Below are 17,154 nucleotides of genomic sequence, written 5' to 3' on the forward strand. Positions count from 1 at the left end.
AAACAACCATGGAGACATCACACACCCCTGCCGCAATCCTACATTCACTGAGAACCAATCACTTTCCTCTCTTCCTACACGTACACATGCCTTACATCCTCGATAAAAACTTTTCACTGCTTCTAACAACTTGCCTCCCACACCATATATTCTTAATACCTTCCACAGAGCATCTCTATCAACTCTATCATATGCCTTCTCCAGATCCATAAATGCTACATACAAATCCATTTGCTTTTCTAAGTATTTCTCACATACATTCTTCAAAGCAAACACCTGATCCACACATCCTCTACCACTTCTGAAACCACACTGCTCTTCCCCAATCTGATGCTGTATAGCATATAAATTTCAGTAGTCCTAACTTTGTATGCTGTACATTCTAAATTTTCTTGCCTGAACTTGAAGAAATCAGTGGTTCCTTTGCTCACTAGAGGCATAGAGGCATGTATAGATGCCATGTGCCTCTCAAACTTGCCTTCAGAAGTATCCACAAGGGTCAGTTATCCAGACAAAACTGTGGTGGGAAGATACTGCATGCTACCTCAAGTGGGCTCTCTGTCCTGCTACACAGTGTACATAAATGTAATTTTGTGGGGTTCAGTTAATGATAACAGCCAATTATCACATTTGAGCATATAAGGAGGCCACAAGGAGTGGTTTCAATTATAGCATTAAAGAAAAATTCAGTCTCCAGGCAGAGCACAGGAAAGTGAAACTGTAAGATGACACAATGGTTTATTAGGTATGCTGTGGCTTGAAATGGTGGTTATGCAACAAGGTTTTTTTTAAGTGCCTAAGAGTTTGCTGAGTTTTAAATGGCCATAATATGCTTAGTTCAGTACCTTTGGTATTCCAGTATTTCAAATTTTGCTAAGATTTGTGAAGCAGGGGAAACCACTTTTTTCTTAATATGGCTGAAAGAGTTGAATATGCATCCTTCAATCTTTTTATTATTTTTGTATTTATCACCCCAGTCTATCTGTAGTGATCTCTTGGAAAAAACTGCCACATCCTGTTTGAAACAGATAGGCACTTATAGAATGCACATGGTAAGTGTTATGAATACCAAATGTATGATCATGGATTCTGAATGTAGGTGTAACCATTATATACAAGTATATGAATTTGCTTCATTTACATCTCTTATACTCTTATTTTTTATCTGAACCTTTAGATGAATACTGCAAATGATAGGTTCATTATCTGGGTTGTTTTCAAACTCACAAACATGAAAAAAGTATTGCATTCTGTCTTACTAATGGTTTTCTCATAGACCAAACTTTGAGTGTAGTTTAATTTACTTGGCAGTGGGTTCATCTGTTAATTAGAGTCTTTTGGCCCTTATAAAAGCATGAAGATTTTGCTGAAGCAACCTAATTTTGAATGGAAAGTAACTCAGATACTTAGAGATAAATAGACAAATGTCAGTTAATGTTTACCATACATGTAAAACATGATTTATATTTTATAGCTTGATTGATCAGCAGCATAAGCAAACTCTTAACTTCTCTGGTGGGGAGTTGGTTGGAAATTTCGATGGGCAACTCTATGTGGCTGCTAACTCCTGTGTATCTTGCCTCATGCCACAGCCATGGACTGCTCAAGTTCAGGTATGCTAAGCATATTGATTTTGCAGTCTATCTCCTACTTGAAAAGGGTGACATCATTCTTTTGGAAAGGGTACAATCAATTCAGGGCTGTAATTTGACAGAATGATGAGCTCTGCACATGTCACAGTGCTCAATTCCCAGCCAATCCAGAACGTAGGATTAATGCTAGCTATGTTGTATTTTATTTGCTTCTGTTTTTACCAATTTACTTTAAGGGACCTTCATATTCACTGGTCATTTGTTGACGGAATGTGACTCAAAAATTCCGGACATTGATCTAGTGTGTGTTTGAAAGACGGACAGTTGGTTCCAGTAGAAGTAATATGCTTGGCATTATGATAGTGTAAGTGTGAGGATTTTATCTAATCCAAATTATCTACCAAGGTGGAAAATGGAAAGTAGGGAGTATGTCAGATGATGAAAAGAGAATGAATTCAAATGTAGTTTGATAATGAAAACAAACATTGATTTTTAGAGTTGGTTGTTATGGTTTCGTATACCGTATGCAATGAAAATGGAGAATGAATAAGATTAAAGTTGATTGGATTATACATGAACAAGTTGCTGCAGATATATTCTTCATGGTTCTGTCCACCCATCTGTGTTAGTCTTCCTTTAATTTTTACATTCACCCTATTTATCATGATACTTATATGTTATTATTTATTTATTATACTTTGTCGCTGTCTCCCGCGTTTGCGAGGTAGCGCAAGGAAACAGACGAAAGAAATGGCCCAACCCCCCCCATACACATGTATATACATACGTCCACACACGCAAATATACATACCTACACAGCTTTCCATGGTTTACCCCAGACGCTTCACATGCCTTGATTCAATCCACTGACAGCACGTCAACCCCGGTATACCACATCGCTCCAATTCACTCTATTCCTTGCCCTCCTTTCACCCTCCTGCATGTTCAGGCCCCGATCACACAAAATCTTTTTCACTCCATCTTTCCACCTCCAATTTGGTCTCCCTCTTCTCCTCGTTCCCTCCACCTCCGACACATATATCCTCTTGGTCAATCTTTCCTCACTCATTCTCTCCATGTGCCCAAACCACTTCAAAACACCCTCTTCTGCTCTCTCAACCACGCTCCTTTTATTTCCACACATCTCTCTTACCCTTACGTTACTCACTCGATCAAACCACCTCACACCACACATTGCCCTCAAACATCTCATTTCCAGCACATCCATCCTCCTGCGCACAACTCTATCCATAGCCCACGCCTTGCAGCCATACAACATTGTTGGAACCACTATTCCTTCAAACATACCCATTTTTGCTTTCCGAGATAATGTTCTCGACTTCCACACATTTTTCAAGGCTCCCAGAATTTTCGCCCCCTCCCCCACCCTATGATCCACTTCCGCTTCCATGGTTCCATCCGCTGCCAGATCCACTCCCAGATATCTAAAACACTTCACTTCCTCCAGTTTTTCTCCATTCAAACTCACCTCCCAATTGGCTTGACCCTCAACCCTACTGTACCTAATAACCTTGCTCTTATTCACATTTACTGTTAACTTTCTTCTTCCACACACTTTACCAAACTCAGTCACCAGCTTCTGCAGTTTCTCACATGAATCAGCCACCAGCGCTGTATCATCAGCGAACAACAACTGACTCACTTCCCAGGCTCTCTCATCCCCAACAGACTTCATACTTGCCCCTCTTTCCAAAACTCTTGCATTTACCTCCCTAACAACCCCATCCATAAACAAATTAAACAACCATGGAGACATCACACACCCCTGCCGCAAACCTACATTCACTGAGAACCAATCACTTTCCTCTCTTCCTACACGTACACATGCCTTACATCCTCGATAAAAACTTTTCACTGCTTCTAACAACTTTCCTCCCACACCATATATTCTTAATACCTTCCACAGAGCATCTCTATCAACTCTATCATATGCCTTCTCCAGATCCATAAATGCTACATACAAATCCATTTGCTTTTCTAAGTATTTCTCACATACATTCTTCAAAGCAAACACCTGACCCACACATCCTCTACCACTTCTGAAGCCACACTGCTCTTCCCCAATCTGATGCTCTGTACATGCCTTCACCCTCTCAATCAATACCCTCCCATATAATTTACCAGGAATACTCAACAAACTTATACCTCTGTAATTTGAGCACTCACTCTTATCCCCTTTGCCTTTGTACAATGGCACTATGCACGCATTCCGCCAATCCTCAGGCACCTCACCATGAGTCATACATACATTAAATAACCTTACCAACCATGTATTTTTTCAAATTTGATCTCTGTTTCTCACATTTGCGAGTTAGCACCAGGAACATACTGACGGACTAAGAAAGGCCAAATCTGCTCACATCCATTCTATATCTGTCATGTGCATTGCATAGAAACCAGAGCTCTGTATACACAACCATTCCCCACAGAGCTTTGTTTACCTCAGACACTTCATATTCCCTGGTTCTGCCCACTGACAGCACGTTGGCCCCTGCAGACCACATTGTTTCAGTTCATTCTATCTAATGCACGTCTTTCAACCTTCTGCATATTGAGGCCCCAATTGCTCAAAATCTTCACTTGATCGCCGTTTCCCGTGTCAGTGAGTAGCTCCCGGAAACAGACGAAGAAAGACACTCCATGTCAATCGCCGTTTCCCGTGTCAGCGAGTAACTCCCGGAAACAGACGAAGATAGACCCATCCACTCATATACACACATATACATACATGCACATACACATACATATACATACATATACATATCAACATATTCATACACACGCACAGAGATATACCCATGTACAGTTTACCGAATAAATTTGTGGAGACCCGAAAGATGTGGGGTATAATGCTGGTTTGGTAACGGTGGAAAAACCTCACTGCCAAACGTACGAAAACCCATACTGTTGCCCTCATACCACCTCATACCACATATTGTCCTCATACACTTCATTTCCAACACATCCACCCTCCTCCACACAACCCTATCCATATCCCATGCGTCATGCAACCATATGATATTGTTGGAACAACCATTCCTTCAGGCATACCGTTTTTGCCTTCCAAGATGATGTTCTTCCTTTCACTCATTCTTCATCGCTCTCAGAACTTTCACCCCCCTCCCCTACCCTATGACTCTCTTCCCCTTCTATGGTTCCATTCTCTGCCAAGTCTACTCCCAGATATCTAAAAATCTTCACTTCCTCCAATTCAAACTCATAATCCAACTAACTTGTCCCCCAACCCTGTTGAGCGTAATAATCTTGCTTTTATTCACATTTACTCTCAACTTTCCCCTTCCACACACTTTTCCAAACTCAGTCACTAACTTTTGCAGTTTCTCATTTGAATCAAATACCTGTGCTGTACCATCAGCGAACAACTGACTCACTCTCCATGCCCTCTTAATCCCAGCAGACTGCATAGTCACTCTTCTCTCCAAGACTACCTTATCCATAAACAAATTAAGCAACCAAGCTGATATCACACCCCACTGCTGCAGACCAACCCTTACTGGAAACCATTCAATCTCCTTACTTCCTGGTCACACATGTGCCTTACATCCTTTATAAAAGCCTTTCTGCTTCAAGCAGCTTATCTCCCACAACATATTATCTTAAGACCTTCCACAGAGCATCTCTATCAACCCTGTCATATGCCTTTTACAAATCCAAAAATGCTACAGACAGATCCATCTGTTTTTATTAGTATTTCTCACACATTCTTCAAAGCAAACACCTGATCCACACATCCTCTACCACTTCTGGAACCACACTGCTCCTCTCCAATCTGATGCTTTTTGCAAGCTGTCACCCTCTCAATCAATACCATCCCATACAACTTACCAGGTATACTCAGCAAATTTATACCTCTGTAGTTTGAAACGCACTCCTCTATTCTCTTTGCCTTTATACATTGGCACTATACATGCATTCTGCCAGTCTTCAAGCACTTCTCCATGATCCTAACAAGCAATGAATATCCCTACCAACCAATCAACAGCAGTACCATCCCCTCCCACCACCTTGTTGCATTTCATCTTCTGCAAGGCTTTCACCATCTCTACACCAAACCATTGTCCATGACTCTCTCACACTGCATAACACCCCAACCAAAACACCCTACATCTACCACTTTGTCATCAAACACATTTAACAATCCTTCAACATTGTCACTCCATCTCCTCCTCACTTCATCACGACCTGCTATCACTTCCATTTTTTTCCTTCTTCAATGATGTGCCTATTTGTTGTCTTGTCTTGCACTGTATTTACCTCCTTCCAAAACATTTTTTAATTCTCCAGTAAGTTTAATGATACTCTCTCACCCCAACTCTCATTTGCTGTCTTTTTCAGCCTCTGCACCTTCCTCTTAACTTCCTGCTGCTTTCTTGTATACATCCCCTAATTATTGCACTCCTTCCCTCTAAAACTGCCCAAACACCTTTCTTTTTTCTTCCACTAGCAACTGTGCTTCTTTCCACCACTCACTACCTTTCTAATCTGCCCTCCTCCCACCTTTCGCATGCCACATGCATCTCATGCACATGCCATCACTGCTGCTCTAAATACTTCCTATTCCTCATCCACTCCCCTCACTTCATTTGCTCTCACCTTTTGCCATTCTACACTTAATCTCTGCTGGTATTTTTCACACAAGTCTTCCTATCAAAGCTCAATTACTCTCACCAGTCTCCTCCCTGACATTGTTTCTTCTTCTATTTTGAAAAACTCTTCCACAACTGCCACATTACTTACCTGTGGATTTAGATCACCCATCACTAATACCTGATCTTTTGCACCAAAACCGCTGACGCAAACACTCAGCTGTTCCCAAAACACTCTTCTCTCATGATCGTTTTTTTCATGACCAGGTGCATAAGCATCAATAATCACCCAACTCTCGCTATCCGCTTTCAGTTTTACATACATCAAAATAAGATTTACTTCTTTAAACTATATCACACACTCTCGCAACTCCTGCTTCAGGAGAAGTAATACTCCTTCCTTACCCTTTGACCTCTTAGCAGCCCCTGACTTTACTCTCAAGACATTTCCAACCCATTTTCCCCCTTAATCCTTAACCTTCATTTCACTTAGAGCCAGTACATCCAGGTTTTTCTCAAACATACTACCTATCTCTCCTCTCTTCTTCATCTTGGGTTACATCTAAACACTTTCGGACATCCCAGTTTGAGCCTTCAAGGAGGATGAGCATTCCCAGCCTGGCTCCTTCTTCTGTTTCCTCTTTTAGAAATTGAAATAAAAGAAGGGTAGAGTTTCCAGCCACTTGCTGCCTCCCCCTTTACTTGCCTTCTGTGACATGCAGGGAATATGAAGGTAGAATTCTTTCTCCCGTGCTCCAGGGATATATACATATATGTATGTATACATTTGTGTACATTTTATTTTTTGTGTTACTTTAGTGTGCTCAGTGTGCTTAAACACTCCTCCCATCACTTTTCAGCTGCACGTTTCATTTCTGATTTATTTATTAGGATTATTACATTTTGCTGTCTACACTTTTCTCTCTACACATCTGAAGCTCAAGAAACTATATTTTTCATATCTACCACAGCAAGGTATTTTTTTTATCGCGTGCTAATTTCAGTTGCATTCTTAAAGATAGTTTGAACTGGCCTTCCATCTTAACTACTCCTGAGATTTCTTATGGTATTAGCATCTTGCCTGTTTTTCATAGACTTCTAGATATCTCAGCATCCATTCCGCAATAGTCCTTGAGAAAGCCTCCATAATTTTGTAAAATTATTACCCTTTTTCATATCGGCACTATTTAGGTAGCTTTCATAATATAACTTTTCCTTCTCCAGTACTATTCACGTTCCATTACTTGTCTTACATTAGTTTTAGAATTTCCAGTCAGTATATTGTACATTTTCTGCCATCTCACACAATATTGGATGAGTGTCTCTTCGTCTGTTTCCCGGTGCTACCTCACTAACGTGGGAAATGGTGATCAAGTATAATAATAAAAAAAATAATAATATAGTGCCATTGTACAAAGGCAAAGGGGATAAAAGTGAGTGCTCAAATTACAGAGGTATAAGTTTGTTGAGTATTCCTGGAAAATTATATGGGAGGGTATTGATTGAAGGGGTGAAGGCATGTACAGAGCATCAAATAGGGGAAGAGCAGTGTGGTTTCAGAAGTGGTAGAGGATGTGTGGATCAGGTGTTTGCTTTGAAGAATGTGTGTGAGAAATACTTAGCAAATGGATTTGTATGTAGCATTTATAGATCTGGAGAAGGCATATGATAGAGTTGATAGAGATGCTCTGTGGAAGTTATTAAGAATATATGATGTGGGAGGCAAGTTGTTAGAAGCAGTGAAAAGTTTTTATCGAGGATGTAAGGCATGTATACGTGTAGGAAGAGTGGAAAGTGATTGGTTCTCAGTGAATGTAGGTTTGCGGCAGGGGTGTGTGATGTCCCATGGTTGTTTAATTTGTTTATGGATGGGGTTGTTAGGGAGGTGAATGCAAGAGTCTTGGAAAGAGGGGCAAGTATGCAGTCTGTTGTGGATGAGAGAGCTTAGGAAGTGTCAGTTGTTGTTCGCTGATGATACAATGCTGGTGGCTGATTCGTGTGAGAAACTGCAGAAGCTAGTGACTGAGTTTGATAAAGTGTATGAAAGAAGAAAGTTAAGAGTAAATATGAATAAGAGCAAGGTTATTAGGTACAGTAGGGTTGAGGGACAAGTCAATTGGGAGGTAGGTTTGAATGGAGAAAGACTGGAGGAAATGAAGTGTTTTAGATATCTGGGAGTGGATTGGGCTGCGGATGGAACCATGGAAGTGGAAGTGAATCATAGGCTAGGGTAGGGGGCAAAAGTTCTGGGAGTGTTGAAGAATGTGTGGAAGTCGAGAACATTATCTTGGAAAGCAAAAATGGGTCTGTTTGAAGGAATAGTGGTTCCAACAATGTTTTATGGTTGCGAAGCGTGGGCTATAGATAGAGTTGTGCAGAGGAGGGTGGATGTGCTGGAAATGAGATGTTTGAGGACAATATATGGTGAGAGGTGGTTTGATCGAGTAAGTAATACTAGGGTAAGAGAGATGTGTGGTAATAAAGAGTGTGGTTGAGAGAGCAGAAGAGGGTGTTTTGAAATGGTTTGGTCACATGGAGAGAATGAGTGAGGAAAGATTGACCAAGAGGATATATGTTTCAGATGTGGAAGGAACGAGAAGTGGGAGACCAAATTGGAGGTGGAAAGATGGAGTGAAAAAGATTTTGAGTGATCGGGGCCTGAGCGTCTGGGGTAAACCATGGAAAGTTCTGTGGGGCCTGAATGTGGAAAGGGAGCTGTGGTTTTGGTGCATTATTACATGACAGCTAGAGACTGAGTGTGAATGAATGTGGCCTTTGTTGTCTTTTCCTAGCGCTACCTTGCGCACATGCAGGGGAAGTGAAAGTCTGTTCATGTGTGTGTCTGCCAAAATGTTTTCCCATACCTTTGTAAAGATTTGAAGCAGTCATAGGGATATAAAACCCTTGTCAGAGTTCAACTTCATACTCAGACTGTTTCATTCATCTGTGCTACCTAAGGCATACTGTACTCTCCTATACTATCTTCTTCAGTTTTTGATACCCCTTACTTTTAACTCTCTCTGCAGCACATTTCTGTCAACTCTGTTGTAAGCTTTTTCCAGGTACATAGATATCATATATATATTTTCTTCAGTCATACTGTAAATGTTTGATCAGTACTACCATGCACCTCCACAAATCCACCAGACCTGTTTCTTGGTTTTCCCCCCATTATTCTTTTAGTTCTCTCTAGGACTATTTTATCATGCAACTCACTTCCAACACTTTAAGAAGTTTTTCTCTCTCTCCATTGTTGGATTGAACTGCAAGCATTGAAAGGATTTCTTAGATTTCATTAGGATTAGAAATCTTTAAGCCCTTGCCCTATATCTCAGTCTGCTTTATACAGTTGTTGTGATAATTCTTGAAATTTGAATTTTCCTTTTGAAATTCATGATTACCTCTATTTTACCTCAGTTCGGAAACTTCAAAGTTAAATTTTCATGATTTGCCCATGTGGTATGGCAGTCCCACACCTTGACCTTTGTTATGCTTTGAAGTAATGGGGGACCAATATCTTCCCAAGGGCAGGGGATGTAGTTAACCTCTGGGAGTGCCAAAGCTTTTCATATGAAAGTGAATATTCATATATGTGGTATGTGGATAATTTATCATTTTTTGAAACATTCTGTTGTTCAATAATCAGGAACAGGCAAATAACAGTGTCACCTTCTTACATTCACTCTCTTGCTGTCATGTAGGATACATTGAAACTAGAGCCTTCCATTCACTGCTTCATATGCTCTGGTTCAACCTAGTGACTGCACATTTCCCCCATACCATATTGATCCACTTCATTCTGCCCCAAGCATGCCTCTCAACCTTTTGAATGCTTAGGCCACATTACCCCAAAGTCTTCTTTGCCCAGTATTAACTCGTTACATTAACCCAATGAAGGGTTAATGCGAGAAAAAGGAAGGGACTCATGCATCCGGGACCTTACCCCCTTTTCCTCTCTCTGACTCACTTCAAACTATGGTTCCATCCATTGCCATGTTTTCTATGAGGTAGTTGAAGCACTCCTCTCAGACTTATCTGTCGCACTTCCTGAAGCACTGCACAACCTTGGTTTTGTTGTTATTTACTGTCATTTTTCTTCATTCACACACACTCTCAAACTCTATCACTACCTTCAGGAGTTTCTTTGTGGAGTCTGCCACTGGAGCTGTGTCCTTTGCTGACTAGTTTTTTTTTTTTTTTTTAGCTCATATCTTTCTCTTGGCATCCACACTGCTTTAATGTGTACTCATCTCAGTTATTCACACTTTTTCTTTGCAGACAACATGCATAAACCTCCCTTTTTCTTTTTCCCTAGCAATGTTTTCATTCCTCCACCTACTGTCTTTTTGTGTATGTGCACACCCCTTTTTCAGCATGCCACACACTTCACCTTGAATAGGAAGAGTGGAGAGTGAATGGTTCCAAGTGAAGATTGGTATTAGGGAGAGGGAGTGATGCCACCATGGATGTTTAATTTGTTTGTGGACTTTAAAGCACTGCTTCCCTGAATACATTCCACTCCCCTGTTTCAGTCACTCTCACTTTAAGCCATTCTTTACTCAATCTTCCCGGTTGCCTTTGCAGACAGGCCTCTTTTCCAAGCTCACCCAGTTTCACCACTTCTTTCATGAATGTCATTTCCTGTTTTCATAAAACCACCAAAGATTTTGACATTGGCCTTCATCAAGATATCAGACATTTAATCTGGCTACCCTCCTCATATGCCAAGATACCAAGAATTTAAATAGTACTATAGGAATTTAGGTTTCATGGTATGGCCAGGCAAAATAGCATACTTGATCATATAGATAATATGTAAATTAAGTCACTTGTGTTCAGTCTGGTTGGAGTGACAGCATTAATCTTGTTCATAGAACATCTACTCCTTATAGAATGACTCCTAGTTGACATGAAGTGACTTTTGATAGTTAAGACAGTTAAACACTCTCCTTGTTATGTTAAGCACTCTCCTTGTTATGTGTCACATTATGGCCAAAAGCAAAGCTTTAAATTCTCATTAATGTGCAGGGACTGAAATCTATAATTATTGAAATTTCAGGTGAGTGGAAGAAGATATAGAGAAAGACTGAAGGTAGGGGAAGGACAGAATAAGTCTCATTGTGGGACATGAAATTTAGACCTTTTTTATCTTCCAGACTTTAATGGATAGTGAAAGAGTGGAGGAAGCTGTTGAACTGGCAGAACACAGTGGAGCTGTTGGGATGAGTCAGGAGCAATATCATCAACTATGTCACACATTACTTCAGAAAGCAGGCTTCATTAAACTGGTTCATGGAGTCTATGATCAAGCGCAAGACTATTTTGTCAGGGGCGCTGTAGATGTGAGAGAGGTAAGATCATTGAGACGTTTCATGTAATCTTAAGAGTACTCTGCATAATTGACTTTAGACATATTTTTCAGTCTTTGCATTTTATTTTTCATTCAGACCATGTTCTCTTTATAGTTAATGTTCACTCTTTGCTTGTTTGTTTAGTGCATTTTCAAGGGGTGGTATATCGTTAGATATCTCTCTGTGCTATGCATTGAGCCATGGAGATGGTAGACATTTGACTAAGATGTATGAAAAACAATTCAGACCTTAAAAACAGTAATCAGACTGTCTAATGATGTTTATATTCTCTCTGTGCTATGCATTGAGCCATGGAGATGGTAGACATTTGACTAAGATGTATGAAAAACAATTCAGACCTTAAAAACAGTAGTCATACTGTCTAATGATGTTTATATTCTCCTCAGTAAATGGCTTCTAAGAGCTAGCTATTGTCACATGCAAAACTGACCAAAATCTACCAAGCATGCTGCATATTGGTATGGCTGTCAATTAAACACTCTTTTTGATGATACACTCCTTTTGTAGACAACAGACCAGCTGATTATTTAGTAGGACATGAGCCAGCATGTGAACATCACAGTATGAAGCACCTTAGTGTTGTTTAACTGTGATAAAAAAAAGATGTTGTTTTAAATGTTTTGGTTCAGTTTATCCTGTTGTCAAAATGCAGGTTTTAAAAGAGGAATTCAATGTGTTGCAGAGCAAAAGTGTCTGCAGTGTTACAGTTGTGTCACTCTTCATTAATCTTGAAAGCTACTAAAATTTTTTAAAGTCAATATTCCTCACAAGCTTCTTAAATTGCTAGTGGTTTTTTGCTTTTCCAGGTTTTGAATAATGTGTAAGTTATTCATGCTTCCGTGTAGAAATTTCAATACAGCAAGGCTTCAGGTTATGTCACTTTGAGTTATATTGTTTTGGACTTCCAACACTTTAGAGATGTGGTATGCTGTATGAGCTAATGACACATTTTGATGTATGATAGATTTGAAAAACCAAAAACATTTGTTTTATCCATATTGATGATGTCTGAAAGAATCTTTTAATGATAAAGTATATTACCATTATTTCCAAGTACAAAAAGTAAAGAATTATTCAGAATTACTACAGGTACACCACTAATTTTCCGGCAACTGATGGTTTGGCACCTCCCTTAGTCTGGACAAAATTGCGTGAGAGAACTTGAAATTACATCAGCCGCCAGACCAGTTTACTGGGCGGCCACAGATGGCGTTGTGTGTAGGGCACGCTTGTTTACATTCATTACACTGCACTCGTTGGTGGTGATACTGCAATTCTGTGAGATTCTTAGCTTATTTTGCTGGAATTCAACCCTAGCTCTGGCTTCTAAGACGTATGAGAGTATCAGTCGTGGTGTCAAACGTAAACATCAGTCCATATCGATCCAAAATAAAGTAGAACTGTTGAAAAAAAATGGACTGTGATGTTTCAGTGTGTAAGCTGTGTGGCACCTACATTATTGGTTCATCAACTGTTTATGATATAAAGAAGCAGAGGGGGAAAATATTGAAATTGTATGCAGCCAGCGATTCCAAGAAGCAAATGACGATTAGAAAAACTATGAAAGATAGTAAGAGTACTGAACACGATCAAGTGATGATGGAATGGTTTTGACAGCATTGGAGTGATTGAGTGGACTTGTCAGGTAGCATGATAATGGACCAGGCTAAGTTGTTCCATAAAGAACTTGAATTACAACATGAGCATGACTATAGTGAAGGATGGCTTCATAGATTCAAGAAGCGTCATGGAATTCCCATGAATAAAGTGTGTGGAGAAAAGCGGTCTGGAAACCATGAAGGAGCTGCTGAGTATGTAGATGAATTTTTGAAACTCAAAGCTGACGAGCAACTCTGTCCTGAGCATATACCACTATTTAATATTTGTTTAATTTAAATTTCTAGCAGTCTATGGTATACTTTCGACACATGGGAGATGTATGATTAGTTGGTTAGAGGTGTGTTGATGAAATATTTTTATGCGACCATGGTTGGCCCGGCAAAATGGTTAATCTGATAAGGCTTTGGAACCAAGAGTGCTGGAAAATTGGTTGTGTACCTGTATACAGATATATTTATCTTATAAGAATATGATTACATCAGGACTTCTTTACTATACAGATATATTTATCTTATAAAAATATGAATGCATTAGAACTTCTTTTCCAGGAGCTACTGCAGCTCATAAGACTGTATTCCTTCCTGTCATAGAGAGATTATGGACTCCATTGACTTTTTGTTCATGGTTCAACCTCAAGCCAGCAGGTTTTGGTAGTGCCACATAGGTACTGAATACTGTAGATATATAGTATTTATATGCAATGTTTATTGTGTAGCTGTATAGTATATCTACAGTATGTCATTCACCTGTTCTGTTACTTTTTCATGATATAGTGAAGAGATGTGTAAGACAGTCATGATAGAGTGTGGTACTATGTATGGGTGGTCATTCTTGAACCCAGTTTGTTCCTAACCCTGTATGTATTTATATTTAGCAGGAGTGGTTTACTTTACATAACTGGTTTATTTAACCTTTCTGCTATGATATTCCCCTCTTTCACTGGGTATCTCTTTACATCAAAGACCTATGTGGTTGAATCCGCACATTGTGTCACTGAACAGTTTTTCTCATGCTATATGTTTCTTGTTCAGTATTGTTGTTTTTCGATGAAATGATTTAATATGATGGCTCAAAAGTTTTATGGGCCCAAGCAGCATACTCACCCATAGAATAGAGTAAATGTGGATGCTCTGACATATCACTATAGGCATTTTGGATTTTCCAAAATAAGATGGAAATGATGCAGTGGTGTTTCATTCCTACTGAAATGGGATAAGAGTGGTCAGCTTTTGTTGAAACAGGCAAGGCTAAACACTCCTTTTGCCCACATCATTCATTCCAAAATTCTGGTTGTATCATCTACACCATCCTAGAATTTTACATAATTGTAGGTTTTAGGCAAGTATGATACTTCCACACTGTCTAAGACTCCGATATGCTCTTATATATATTCAACTATTAATGTTCATATGATTTTTTACAGGTAATCAGCCTTTATCCAGGCCTCTTGCCATCTAGTGTTGAATTTATGCGAGCTCAGCCACCCTTGCACCAAATTGCTGACATAGCTCAAGCCATGCATGGTGACCAGACCAAGATTGAAGAGGCTAAGTCTTTCCTGAATAGTTACCTGCTGTATCTTCGAAGTTTAGGAGAACCCATCACATACAGAATGGTGAATTTTTTTTTGTATTGATATTCATGGTGGAAAAAAGTACATACTTTTATTATATTTTTTTATTTATTATACTTTGTCGCTGTCTCCCGCGTTTGCGAGGTAGCGCAAGGAAACAGACGAAAGAAATGGCCCAACCCCCCCCCATACACATGTATATACATACGTCCACACACGCAAATATACATACCTACACAGCTTTCCATGGTTTACCCCAGATGCTTCACATGCCTTGATTCAATCCACTGACAGCACGTCAACCCCGGTATACCACATCGCTCCAATTCACTCTATTCCTTGCCCTCCTTTCACCCTCCTGCATGCTCAGGCCCCGATCACACAAAATCTTTTTCACTCCATCTTTCCACCTCCAATTTGGTCTCCCTCTTCTCCTTGTTCCCTCCACCTCCGACACATATATCCTCTTGGTCAATCTTTCCTCACTCATTCTCTCCATGTGCCCAAACCACTTCAAAACACCCTCTTCTGCTCTCTCAACCACGCTCTTTTTATTTCCACACATCTCTCTTACCCTTACGTTACTCACTCGATCAAACCACCTCACACCACACATTGTCCTCAAACATCTCATTTCCAGCACATCCATCCTCCTGCGCACAACTCTATCCATAGCCCACGCCTCGCAACCATACAACATTGTTGGAACCACTATTCCTTCAAACATACCCATTTTTGCTTTCCGAGATAATGTTCTCGACTTCCAGACATTCTTCAAGGCCCCCAGGATTTTCGCCCCCTCCCCCACCCTATGATCCACTTCCGCTTCCATGGTTCCATCCGCTGCCAGATCCACTCCCAGATATCTAAAACACTTCACTTCCTCCAGTTTTTCTCCATTCAAACTCACCTCCCAATTGACTTGACCCTCAACCCTACTGTACCTAATAACCTTGCTCTTATTCACATTTACTCTTAACTTTCTTCTTCCACACACTTTTCCAAACTCAGTCACCAGCTTCTGCAGTTTCTCACATGAATCAGCCACCAGCGCTGTATCATCAGCGAACAACAACTGACTCACTTCCCAAGCTCTCTCATCCCCAACAGACTTCATACTTGCCCCTCTTTCCAAAACTCTTGCATTTACCTCCCTAACAACCCCATCCATAAACAAATTAAACAACCATGGAGACATCACACACCCCTTGCCGCAAACCTACATTCACTGAGAACCAATCACTTTCCTCTCTTCCTACACGTACACATGCCTTACATCCTCGATAAAAACTTTTCACTGCTTCTAACAACTTTCCTCCCACACCATATATTCTTAATACCTTCCACAGAGCATCTCTATCAACTCTATCATATGCCTTCTCCAGATCCATAAATGCTACATACAAATCCATTTGCTTTTCTAAGTATTTCTCACATACATTCTTCAAAGCAAACACCTGATCCACACATCCTCTACCACTTCTGAAACCACACTGCTTTTCCCCAATCTGATGCTCTGTACATGCCTTCACCCTCTCAATCAATACCCTCCCATATAATTTACCAGGAATACTCAACAAACTTATACCTCTGTAATTTGAGCACTCACTCTTATCCCCTTTGCCTTTGTACAATGGCACTATGCACGCATTCCGCCAATCCTCAGGCACCTCACCATGAGTCATACATACATTAAATAACCTTACCAACCAGTCAACAATACAGTCACCCCCTTTTTTAATAAATTCCACTGCAATACCATCCAAACCTGCTGCCTTGCCGGCTTTCATCTTCCGCAAAGCTTTTACTACCTCTTCTCTGTTTACCAAATCATTTTCCCTAACCCTCTCACTTTGCACACCACCTCGACCAAAACACCCTATATCTGCCACTCTATCATCAAACACATTTAACAAACCTTCAAAATACTCACTCCATCTCCTTCTCACATCACCACTACTTGTTATCACCTCCCCACTTGCGCCCTTCACCGAAGTTCCCATTTGCTCCCTTGTCTTTCGCACTTTATTTACCTCCTTCCAGAACATCTTTTTATTCTCCCTAAAATTTAATGATACTCTCTCACCCCAACTCTCATTTGCCCTTTTTTTCACCTCTTGCACCTTTCTCTTGACCTCCTGTCTCTTTCTTTTATACATCTCCCACTCAATTGCATTTTTTCCCTGCAAAAATCGTCCAAATGCCTCTCTCTTCTCTTTCACTAATACTCTTACTTCTTCATCCCACCACTCACTACCCTTTTTATACCATACCTAATACTTGTCCTAGATCAGTGAGCTGAAGAACAACTGAATAACAGACTCATTTAACTGACTGACTGTGAAGTTCCCTTTTCTTGCCCAAATTTT

General features: G+C 40.1%; 1 protein-coding gene across 1 annotated transcript in view; it reads left to right on the forward strand.

The window, feature by feature from the left end:
* The window catches only part of LOC139765660 (transforming growth factor-beta receptor-associated protein 1 homolog), a 57,173-nt gene that overhangs the window by 16,415 nt on the left and 23,604 nt on the right, over positions 1 to 17,154 (forward strand). Inside the window, exons 7-9 of the mRNA XM_071693367.1 lie at positions 1,475 to 1,613; positions 11,377 to 11,571; positions 14,636 to 14,827. Of these exons, the coding sequence (XP_071549468.1) occupies positions 1,475 to 1,613; positions 11,377 to 11,571; positions 14,636 to 14,827 (526 nt within the window). The remainder of the gene's footprint in view (positions 1 to 1,474; positions 1,614 to 11,376; positions 11,572 to 14,635; positions 14,828 to 17,154) is intronic.

This window comes from Panulirus ornatus, chromosome 55 (genome assembly GCF_036320965.1).
Source record: "Panulirus ornatus isolate Po-2019 chromosome 55, ASM3632096v1, whole genome shotgun sequence".
Classification (NCBI taxonomy): domain Eukaryota; kingdom Metazoa; phylum Arthropoda; class Malacostraca; order Decapoda; family Palinuridae; genus Panulirus; species Panulirus ornatus.